The sequence below is a fragment of the Oncorhynchus keta genome, chromosome 17 (assembly GCF_023373465.1).
Source record: "Oncorhynchus keta strain PuntledgeMale-10-30-2019 chromosome 17, Oket_V2, whole genome shotgun sequence".
NCBI classification, from domain to species: domain Eukaryota; kingdom Metazoa; phylum Chordata; class Actinopteri; order Salmoniformes; family Salmonidae; genus Oncorhynchus; species Oncorhynchus keta.
In genome coordinates this window covers 60,541,068-60,552,976 of record NC_068437.1, presented here as the reverse complement: position 1 = coordinate 60,552,976, position 11,909 = coordinate 60,541,068, and the positions used below count along the sequence as shown (strand labels likewise).

Here is an 11,909-nt window from a genome sequence, read left to right as displayed (position 1 = left end):
ATAATGCTCTCTGTTGCTTAACAACGGAGCAAATTTCATCCCAGACTGAGCCATCAAGCATCATATGCTGTTTTGTCACTGCATGAGGCTCAGGGACAAGCCCAAGCACATTATCTGGTTGGTACCATACAATGTCCTCTCTCATTGGCCAACATAATCGGTTGGCTCCCACACGACTCATCAACATCTTGTACAATACCAGGGTAAGGGTCTTCATCATATTTCCCAACACACCACTTTCCAATCAGTCCCTCATGCATGTCTGCAATGAGCTGTATTGTGCTAGGAGATGGTTGTGGTGCTGTGAAAGTGGAAGGTTGTGCTTTGTCTGCCTCTGTTTGTTGAATTATCACGGTCTGTGGGCCAAAACAATCACATAGATGTGAGTCATTTGAGGGGCAAGCAGGGCATCATCCAGGTAAGACTTCAGGTGAGAGTGGCGGTGTGTTCCTTGACAGGTATGACTCCATAACCACTCTGTTCTGGATAGTTGATCTGCTGTTTCTTTGGTTCATTTTCCATGGCCTCCTTTTTTTCTCGTTGGGAAAGATGTGAGATGGGTTTCAGTTCACCACTTTCTTTTCTCTTGAGGTGTCTTTGTTTTTGGTTCTTAGGATACTCCTGGTATCTTATGGGATCGTGTTTGATTTGTTTATATACCCTACATGACCAAAAGTATGTGGACACCTGCTCGCCGAATATCTCATTCCAAAAATCATGGGCAGATGGTGTCACTCGATTCACCACTTCAGAAAATGTGTTTCCACTGCTCCAGAGTCCAGTGGCAGCTAGCTTTACACTACTCCAGTAGATGCTTGGTATTGCTCATGGTGATCGTATGCTTGGGTACGGCTGCTTGGCCATGGAATCCCATTTCACAAAGTTCCCAATGGACAGTTATTGTGCTGACGTTGCTTCCAGAGTCACTTTGAAACACGGTAGTGAGTGTTACAACCAAAGACATACAAGTTGTATGTGATACGCGCTTCAGTGGTGGCCCCGTTCTGTGAGCTTGTGTTGTTGCTCCTAGACGTTTACACTTTCCATGTAATAACAGCACTTACAGTTGACTGCTCTAGCAGGGCAGACATTTTATGAACGGACTTGTTGGAAAGGTGGCATCCTATGACGGTGCCAGTTGAAAGTCACTGAGCTCTTCAGTAAGGCCATTCTACTGCCAATGTCTGTCTATGGAGATAGCATGGCTGTGTGCTTGATTGTATACACCTTTCAGCAATGAGTGTGGCTGAAATAGACAAATCCAGTAATTTGAAGGGGTGTTCACATACTGTACTTTTGAATATATAGTGTATTTAACAGACAGAAACTTAAACAAGAGGCTCCCACGCTGAGGTCTGTCCAACGCTGGTCAGACCAAGCTGACTCTACACTCCAAGACTGCTTCCATCACGTGGACTGGGACATGTTTCGTATTGCGTCAGATAACAATATTGACGAATACGCTGATTCGGTGTGCGAGTTCATTAGAACGTGCGTTGAAGATGTCGTTCCCATAGCAACGATTAAAACATTCCCTAACCAGAAACCGTGGATTGATGGCAGCATTCGCGTGAAACTGAAAGCGCGAACCACTGCTTTTAATCAGGGCAAGGTGTCTGGTAACATGACCGAATACAAACAGTGCAGCTATTCCCTCCGCAAGGCTATCAAACAAGCTAAGCGTCAGTACAGAGACAAAGTAGAATCTCAATTCAACGGCTCAGACACAAGAGGCATGTGGCAGGGTCTACAGTCAATCACGGACTACAAGAAGAAACCCAGCCCAGTCACGGACCAGGATGTCTTGCTCCCAGGCAGACTAAATAACTTTTTGCCCGCTTTGAGGACAATACAGTGCCACTGACACGGCCTGCAACGAAAACATGCGGTCTCTCCTTCACTGCAGCCAAGGTGAGTAAGACATTTAAACGTGTTAACCCTCGCAAGGCTGCAGGCCCAGACGGCATCACCAGCCGCGCCCTCAGAGCATGCGCAGACCAGCTGGCCGGTGTGTTTACGGACATATTCAATCAATCCCTATACCAGTCTGCTGTTCCCACATGCTTCAAGAGGGCCACCATTGTTCCTGTTCCCAAGAAAGCTAAGGTAACTGAGCTAAACGACTACCACCCCGTAGCACTCACTTCCGTCATCATGAAGTGCTTTGAGAGACTAGTCAAGGACCATATCACCTCCACCCTACCTGACACCCTAGACCCACTCCAATTTGCTTACCGCCCAAATAGGTCCACAGACGATGCAATCTCAACCACACTGCACACTGCCCTAACCCATCTGGACAAGAGGAATACCTATGTGAGAATGCTGTTCATCGACTACAGCTCGGCATTCAACACCATAGTACCCTCCAAGCTCGTCATCAAGCTCGAGACCCTGGGTCTCGACCCCGCCCTGTGCAACTGGGTACTGGACTTCCTGACGGGTCGCCCCCAGGTGGTGAGGGTAGGCAACAACATCTCCTCCCCGCTGATCCTCAACACGGGGGCCCCACAAGGGTGCGTTCTGAGCCCTCTCCTGTACTCCCTGTTCACCCACGACTGCGTGGCCACTGCTCCACCCTCAACCGTAAGGCTCTCCAGAGGGTAGTGAGGTCTGTACAACGCATCACCGGGGGCAAACTACCTGCCCTCCAGGACACCTACACCACCCGATGTTACAGGAAGGCCATAAAGATCATCAAGGACATCAACCACCCGAGCCACTGCCTGTTCACCCCGCTATCATCCAGAAGGCGAGGTCAGTACAGCTGCATCAAAGCTGGGACCGAGAGACTGAAAAACAGCTTCTATCTCAAGGCCATCAGACTGTTAAACAGCCACCACTAACATTGAGTGGCTGCTGCCAACACACTGACATTGACACTGACCCAACTCCAGCCACTTTAATAATGGGAATTGATGGGAAATGATGTAAATATATCACTAGCCACTTTAAACAATGCTACCTTATATAATGTGACTTACCCTACATTATTCATCTCATATGCATACGTATATACTGTAATCTATATCATCGACTGCATCCTTATGTAATACATGTATCACTAGCCACTAACTATGCCACTTTGTTTACTTTGTCTACATACTCATCTCATATGTATATACTGTACTCGATACCATCTACTGTATGCTGCCCTGTACCATCACTCATTCTTATATCCTTATGTACATATTCTTTATCCCCTTACACTGTGTATAAGACAGTAGTTTTGGAATTGTTAGTTAGATTACTTGTTGGTTATTACTGCATTGTCGGAACTAGAAGCACAAGCATTTCGCTACACTCGCATTAACATCTGCTAACCATGTGTATGTGACAAATAAAATGATTTGATTTGATCTGTAAACAGCCCATCCAACTACCTCATCCCCATACTGTTATAAATTTGATTTATTTCGTAAATTTACACCCCAGTATCTATACTTGCACTCATCTTCTGCACATCTATAACTCCAGTGTTTAATTGCTATATTGTAATTATTTCACCACTATGGTCTATTTATTGCTTTACCTCCCTTATCCTACCCCATTTGCACACGCTGTATATAGACTTTGTATTGTATTATTGACTGTATGTTTGTTGCTTAGCTTTATCTTGGCCAGGTCGCAGTTATAAATGAGAACTTGTTCTCAACTAGACTACCTGGTTAAATAAAGGTTAAATAAATAAAGTGTGTGCTCATCAGATCTCATGAAACGTCATCAGAAGTGTCGACTTAATTTGAGGGCTGTGTCTTTTAAGTGTTTGGACCACAAAGCCTTGGATGTGGGAAAAAATATATAAATGGTTTGCCCCGCCCCGTCCCTTAAACTCTGGGAACAATGTTTTTGTCCCGGGACTTGAGCGTTATCACATGACACTTGGTCAACTGCTGAAATGGTAAATGCTGCTAGCTGTTTATTTCGATAAAGTGTGAATATTGTGTTTCCTATCATTACTACTTAGCTGAGCATTTGATAGATAGCATGTTGATCCGTGTGGACAAGAAGAGTCAAGACAAGAAATGCTAGCTGGCTAAAAACAATCACTCGGATTGCTTAATAGCTAAATTAGCTATCCAGCTGCCAGGTAAATGAATGTGTCAGTGTTCATTATATGCACAAACAGCAACCGTAATATTGTGCATATGTTTCTTACTGTTCCTAGAGATTCCGGTTTTGTGGGGATTTGGACTGCCCAGACTGGGTTCTTGCCGAAATCAGCACTTTGGCGAAAATCGTAAGTTTAGCGCCGTGACTGGTTGCATCACGGCCTTCGAGACAAGCCGCTAAGAGTGGATGACTCCTCTGGTCTCTAATATGTAGGCTCACTTCCATCACAAGTCAGAATTTAGAATAAACTTCAGTTTGAACGTACTTTACATGTTGTCTGCTGATTTGTATCCGTATGTAGAAGGTAATCTGAGACAATATATCCACAGATTAGTGTTAATAACCCGACTTTTCGGTAACTGGTTTGTATTTTCAATGCTGATAAACGCGACTTGCACAAATATGTCCGAGTGTAACTGAAGCACAGACCAAATGTTGTCCCAGGTAATCAGCTGGCACTTTCAGCTGATTGGGAGGGACATGCTTTGGTCCACAATGTTTGGTTACATCTGGCTATTTACATATTGTGCATCACGTGAAATGTGTCAGGAGATGGGAAATGCAAGGAACAGAACCTACTGGCGGCAGAAAGTTGGGTAACAGTACTTTACTGTGGACATTTGATCTCCACTACCTTCCAGAAAAATTACCAACAGCATGGACGACCGGTAAATTAACCTAAAATATAATTGTATTCAACATTCTGGCTTGCATATTTTCTTACAGCTACTTCTTTCAGACATATTATCATGTAGTAACCATGGTACCAGTCTGACGTTTAGGCAAGGCCTTGTACTGGAATTGCTCTGTCCATGACTGTAACGCCCTCTAGTGGATGGTCCAGTACATCACTGGGAACGTGCTCCCACCAATGATGTGTATATAAATCATTGGCTCCCACCGATCCAGGACATGTATGTGAAATGATGCCTGAGGAAGGAACGCAGCAACATCAAGGATCCCACACAACCCATCCCACGAGCTGTTCACTACCTTACTGTGGGGCAGATGGTGTCGGAGCATGAGGTCTGATACCAACATGCTCAGAGACAGTTTCTATCTACAAGCCATCAGACTGCTGAACACTTGAACTGAACTGACCACCTGCTCTGATTCTCTGAACCTTACACATGTACTCACACACCCACACAGACATAAACACACCCACACAGACCTAAACACATCCACACACCCACACAGACATAAACACATCCACACACCCACACAGACATAAACACATCCACACACCCACACAGACATAAACACATCCACACAGACATCCACACACCCACACAGACATAAACACATCCACACACCCACACAGACATAAACACATCCACACACCCACACAGACATAAACACATCCACACACCCACACAGACATAAACACATCCACACACCCACACAGACATAAACACACCCACACAGACATAAACACACCCACACAGACATAAACACAGCCACACACCCACACAGACATAAACACATCCACACACCCACACAGACATAAACACACCCACACAGACATCCACACAGACATAAACACATCCACACACCCACACAGACATAAACACATCCACACAGACATAAACACATCCACACAGACAAACACATCCACACAGACAAACACATCCACACAGACATAAACACACCCACACAGACATAAACACAGCCACACACCCACACACCCACACAGACATAAACACATCCACACAGACATAAACACAGCCACACATCCACACACCCACACAGACATCCACACACACTACGACTAATAATACTTGAAACTGCATTCCTCCAGTAGAAAATCATCCCCTGACGTTTGTCTTCTCTATTCCCAACAGTCAAGTGTGAAGATGAAACTCCTCTGTGTCCAGGTGTTGATGGATCTGCTGGGAGAGGGCATTGATGTATGTATCTCATACATGAACTCCCTATTGTCACCTGCAATTTTATTGACATAAAATGTGCCATTCCCTTTTTTTTTTTGTCTTTTTCAGTATGACAAAGTTTCAAAGCTAACTGCAGATGCAAAGTTTGGTAAGCTGAATTCTCTGTTTTTAAAATGTGCTGCTACTTTGATGCAAACTGTAATAAAGGACAGCTTCAACACAGAAAGCTATACACGCATGATGCTGGTCTATACTCTACATCTATTCTATCAATGCATCTGTGTTGTTCTGATTTCTAGAGAATGGAGACATCAAGGCCAGTGTAGCTGTGTTGACCTTCATCCTCTCCAGTGCAGCCAAACATGATGTGGACAGTGAATCTCTCTCCAGTGAGCTGCAGCAGTTAGGACTCCCCAAAGGTACAGTAGTTTTCCATAAGTTACTCATACTATAGCCATTCATAGTGAGAATACCTCAAAGTACTGGGTTTGTTACAACCACTCACTGCAAAGGCTCATTTATTTTTCAATTAATGGATTGTGATAATATTTGAATGCGTACAGACTCCATTCCACTGTGGATGTTCCAAGCCCTCTAACGATGTGTAGTATGATAGTCATGCCTTTTTGGTTTTCCTCATCGGTATATCTTGTAGAACACACCACAGGACTGTGTAAATCCTATGAAGACAAGCACATTGCCCTGCAGGAGAAGCTAAGGGAGAGCAGTCTGAGATGTGAGTTATCAACCTTCATTTGATTGAAGAAGACTTATAATACCTAAATGTTTTCTGGGGGGGAGTAACACAAGATGGCTAAAGAGATTTCAGATTCTCACTGCATTCTCTCTCGTGCTGTGTTTGTGGGTTATCTAGAGAGTATGGCGTGTTGACTAAACTCTGAGCCCCAGTATAATATAAACATGTTTCTGTACATATATAGCATGTATTATTTCTGTGTTTCAGTGGGTCGGTTGGAGGTAGTGTCGTGGCGTGTTGACTACACCTTGAGTTCCAGTGAGCTTCAGGAGGTTAATGAGCCCACAGTGCAGCTCTGTCTCCAGACCCAAGGGGCAGAGACTGGACACACGGAGACCACCATCGTCTCTGTGTCTGCAGACAAGTTCAGAGTCCTGCTGACCGGTGAGCCTGTGATGTACCATAAATACTGTTGTTACAAAATATCTACTCAAATATGGGACTAGAATCCTGAGGGCTTCACTGATTTCAATGTCTCTATGCCCCCCAGAACTAAAACAAGCACAGGCCATGATGAATGCACTACAATGAAGCAAGACTAAAGGTTTCGATTAATGATGCAGTGACTGGATCAGAAGAAAGTCATGCAAGAGTGCAAGACATTGACAGAATATCATACAGGATGAGTGGACCATGATCTTTTGAATGTATTTTGTACATTATGTTTATTCTATAATTGTTATTAAATATGTTGATGTATTTCTCATTTGTCCATGTCGAATCTATATGTATTTTCTTGAAAAAATTACAACTTTACAATTAAATGTTTTGTCTACTTGCAATTTGTTAATTAGAAAATGTGTACGAGTAGAACTTACCCTCTAGTAACATTTGGTGACGGGTACCCGTAGATATTAAGTGTGGAACTACATGTCCCATCAGCCATTGCTCTGTAAGTATCGCAACTGGCCGACTAAGGTGCATCACTGAGTGGGCTTGTTAATGTGAGTCGCAGTTCCAGAAGCAGCACACGTAAGTTCGTCGTTGTAATTGCAAACATTGTTCATTGATATTTATTGAAGATGCACTCGGAAACAAAAGCTCAAAATCACGAAGTAAATTTACCACCAGACTGAAAGTGAGTACTGTGTTTGGCACGTTTTTTCAATGAATATAACGCAGTAGCTAGCTAACGTTCGCTAGTTACACAATTAATTTAACATCACACTCCATGCGTCCATACAAGTTTTGGATATTGACTTGCATGCAATTTATTCGTAAATACATTCGTGCTGCTACTTTTCTGTCATTGTCACTCGCTGCTTGTGTAAAAAGTGTACAGTACAGGCTGTATGAAAATGTGACTGCCCACAATGGCTGTTTGGAAAAATATGATTTAATTGAATGTGTAGCCACAAGGTCTCTTTTTAAATTGTACCCGCCAAACAATTGAACATGTAATGTTTGGAATTAACTTGCGTATTTAGGCCTATACTATGCAGTGTCCTAAAACTCTGTCTGTCTCTTGGTCTCCAGAACCACCAGGATGCCTTGGGGTCAAGAGGTGCACCTGGCCAGTCTGTCAACAGGATGCGTTGTGGCTGGTCTTCACTGGCCCTGTACAGAGTCTTCATAGCCATTCACATTGAATTTCTACTTGTACCTGTGAAAATACACAAGTTATCTTTACTCATTGTGTATTTATTAGTAAGTGTTTTGCTTTTCTCTCACTATTTTCTTTCTCTCTGCATTGTTTTCTCTTAGCATTTACTGTTAGTCTACACATGTTGTTTAGTAAGCATGTTATGAATAAAGATGAATCAGATGTCACCAAAAGCCCTGAGTTCCCCTCTTCCTGCCCGGCCAACACCATCACCTCCAGAAGCAAGGAGGTCCGGCTCACGTACCCCCTAGAGGGGCGACCCCGCCCTGGGTAGCAGCAGGTCGTGGGTACTAGTTAGCCCAGAGGCCACACATTTCAGAGTAGGTGCTGATTTAGGATTGGGGGTTTGGTATAGTAGGTATAGTAGGTTAACTAAAGTAGTATTTGAGCTCTGGTGTGTGTATAGTGTATGGTTCGGTAGGACTTCCGATATATAGTGTATAGTGACATCACAACCCAGTGTGACGTCAGTATAGAATATAGTACTTTAGGACTTCAGGTATAGTAAAGTGTGAATTCAGTATAGTATATAGAACAGTAGGACTTCAGTATAGTACAACAGGACTTCAAGTATCGTACATAGTATGATAAATGTATATGTAAAAAATTGAGAAGACATTACAACCTTGCATAACAAGGATAAGAAGAATAACCTCATACAAGGCAAGGAAAATTATATTCACCTGAAGTGCTGGTCCTGCTTCATCAGGTGTTGTTGCCAGCCATATCTTTCCACCAGCACCGTACCATCCTCCAGTCCAACCAGCTGTGGGATGTTGATCCCTGTCACAGTGATGTCCTTCACAACACCAGCAATCTCAGACAAAGTGTTCATTCAGGTCTTTCTGAAGCGCTGCTTGATGAGGCCGAAGCACCAGTTGGGGGCAAACTTGGTGTGGCCTGTGATCAGGAAGTGAAGGTCCAGACTGTGGTGGAGCTTGTGCCTGGTCCACCAGGCACAGTACCAGAGCACAAACTTGTTCTTGTTTTGGCCACTGCAGTTATCACAATTCAGGTCCATACGTGTTTCCCCAACTAGCCAAAATGCTTGTGCTTCTAGTTCTGACAGTGCAGCAATATCTAACAAGTAATCTAACAATTCCACAACAACTACCTAATACACACACATCTAAGTAAAGGAATGGAATAAGAATATATACATACAAATATATGGATGTGCAATGACCGAGCGGCAAAGGCAAGATAAAATAAAATGTTATTGATCACATACACATGGTTAGCAGATGTTATTGATCACATACACATGGTTAGCAGATGTTATTGATCACATACACATGGTTAAATGCTTGTTGCAGATCTAGATCACATACACATGGTTAGCAGATGTTATTGCAGTAATGTTAATCTAACAAATTCACAATGACTACCTCATACACGCAAATGTAAAGGGATGAATAAGAACATCTACATATAAATATATGGTGAGCGATATATTTATTATGCTAAATGGCATATATTATATTATTATTATTATTATTATATTTCACCTTTATATTAACCAGGTAGGCTAGTTGAGAACACCTTTATTTAACCAGGTAGGCTAGTTGAGAAACAGTTCTCATTTACAACTGTGACCTGGCCAAGATAAAGCAAAGCAGTTTGACACATACAACGACACAGAGTTACACATGGAATTAACAAACAAACAGTCAACAATACAATAGAAAAAAAGAAAACAAAAAGTATATATACAGTGAGTGCAAATGAGGTAAGATAAGGAAATAAATCGGCCATGGTGGCAAAGTAATTACAATATAGCAATTAAACGACGCCAGGACAGCGGAGTCAATCACCACCTTCCGGAGACACCTGAAACCCCACCTCTTTAAGGAATACCTAGGATAGGATAAGTAATCCTTCTCACCCCCCTAAAATATTTAGATGCACTATTGTAAAGTGACTATTCTACTGGATGTCATAAGGTGAATGCACCAATTTGTAAGTCGCTCTGGATAAGAGCGTCTGCTAAATGACTTAAATGTAAATGTATGTAAATGTAAACACTGGAATGGTAGATGTGCAGAACATGAATGTGCAAGTAGAGATACTGGGGTGCAATGGAGCAAGATAAATTAATAGAGTATGGGGATGAGGTAGGTAGATAGATGGGCTGTTTACAGATGGACTATGTACAGGTGCAGTGATCTGTGAGCTACTCTGACAGCTGGTGCTTAAAGCTAGTGAGGGAGGTAAGAGTCTCCAGCTTCAGAGATTTTTGCAGTTCGTTCCAGTCATTGGCAGTCATTGGCAGCAGAGAATTGGAAGGAAAGGCGACCAAAGGAGGAAATGGCTTTGGGGGTGACCAGTGAGATATACCTGATGAAAAAAATTAAATCAACGGTCAAACGCCTCTCCTGTGAAGTTGTGATTTGCGACACACACCTAGTTTCCTGAAACTAGTCACCTAATTACTTATTGCACGGAATAGTATAGGTCAACTTTTGTACTATGGGGGATAGTAGATTGACATAGGCCAGTGCTTTTGCTGTTCATTAGGCCTACTCATCTTGTTGGCTGACGAAAAGTAAATGTGGACAGTTCTTCCAATATCTTCAACATGCACCTCGGAGTTGGACGTGCGCAGTTGCGACCCCAATGTGTCCGTATTCACTTGTAGCCTGTGAGAAAGACCCGATCACATGATGGAGAGCCATGTGAGTGAGAGGCACTTCGGATTACGCAGCACTCAGGGAGAAGGGCACAACGCAGCACTCTGGGCCATGGGCAAAATGGCCACTGGACGCAAAAGGAATGGATTTTTTAAGGTGCATTATTGCCACAAAGGGGATGCAGCTGTGAAATTCGAGGCATTATCAAGTGCTATTCAAATTATGAATGAGAGACGGATGAAGTGTGTACAGCCTTCGCAATAAACAAAGCAGAGCTCATGCCTTTCAAGCGACTTTAAAAAAATTATCATTAGAGTCGCATCATGCAGCCTTACAATGTATATGTTGCATTAACAACTCTAAATGAAGTATATACGACTTATTTCTTTGGTCAACAGGCCAGCGAGGACTGGGGTTCCGCAACAACCAGTGAAAGTGCAGGGCGCCAAATTCAAAACAACAAAAATCTCATAATTAAAATTCCTCAAGCATACAGGTATTTAACACCATTTTAAACATCAAATTCTTGTTAATCCAGCCACAGTGTCTGATTTCAAAAAGGATTTACAGCGAAAGCACCACAAACGATTATGTTAGGTCACCACCAAGCCACAGAAAAACACAGCCATTTTTCCAGCCAAAGAGAGGAGTCACAAATAGCAGAAATAGAGATAAAATTAATCACTAACCTTTGATGATCTTCATCAGATGACACTTATAGGACTTCATGTTACACAATACATATATGTTTTGTTTGATAAAGTTCATATTTATATAAAAAAATCGGAGTTTACATTGGCGCGTTACGTTCAGTCGTTCTAAAACATGCAGTGATTGTGCAGAGAGCCACATCAATTTACAGAAATGCTCATAATAAACATTGATAACGATACGACTATTATGCATGGAACTTT

General features: G+C 42.7%; 1 protein-coding gene across 2 annotated transcripts; it reads left to right on the top strand.

The window, feature by feature from the left end:
* Positions 1-3,815: 3,815 nt before the first annotated feature.
* On the top strand, positions 3,816-7,468 carry commd4 (COMM domain containing 4). Of its 2 annotated transcripts, none has more exons than XM_035768569.2 (8): positions 3,816-3,901; positions 4,169-4,240; positions 5,958-6,023; positions 6,114-6,153; positions 6,305-6,424; positions 6,661-6,741; positions 6,970-7,146; positions 7,253-7,468. In XM_035768569.2, the coding sequence occupies exons 1-8, from the start codon at positions 3,899-3,901 to the stop codon at positions 7,291-7,293; spliced, it is 600 nt and encodes a 199-aa protein (XP_035624462.1). In that variant the 5' UTR covers positions 3,816-3,898; the 3' UTR covers positions 7,294-7,468. The 2 variants fall into 2 exon arrangements, with proteins under 2 accessions (XP_035624462.1, XP_035624463.1); XM_035768570.2 differs by lacking the exon at positions 3,816-3,901 and adding an exon at positions 3,925-4,090.
* The last annotated feature ends 4,441 nt before the right edge of the window (positions 7,469-11,909 follow it).

What these genes read in the sequence shown, in the direction of transcription:
- commd4 (XM_035768569.2), top strand. An exon ending in TGCTGGGAGAGGGCATTGAT is followed by an intron (nt 6,024 to 6,113) that starts GTATGTATCTCA and finishes TGTCTTTTTCAG; the next exon opens with TATGACAAAGTTTCAAAGCT. An exon ending in AACTGCAGATGCAAAGTTTG is followed by an intron (nt 6,154 to 6,304) that starts GTAAGCTGAATT and finishes TCTGATTTCTAG; the next exon opens with AGAATGGAGACATCAAGGCC.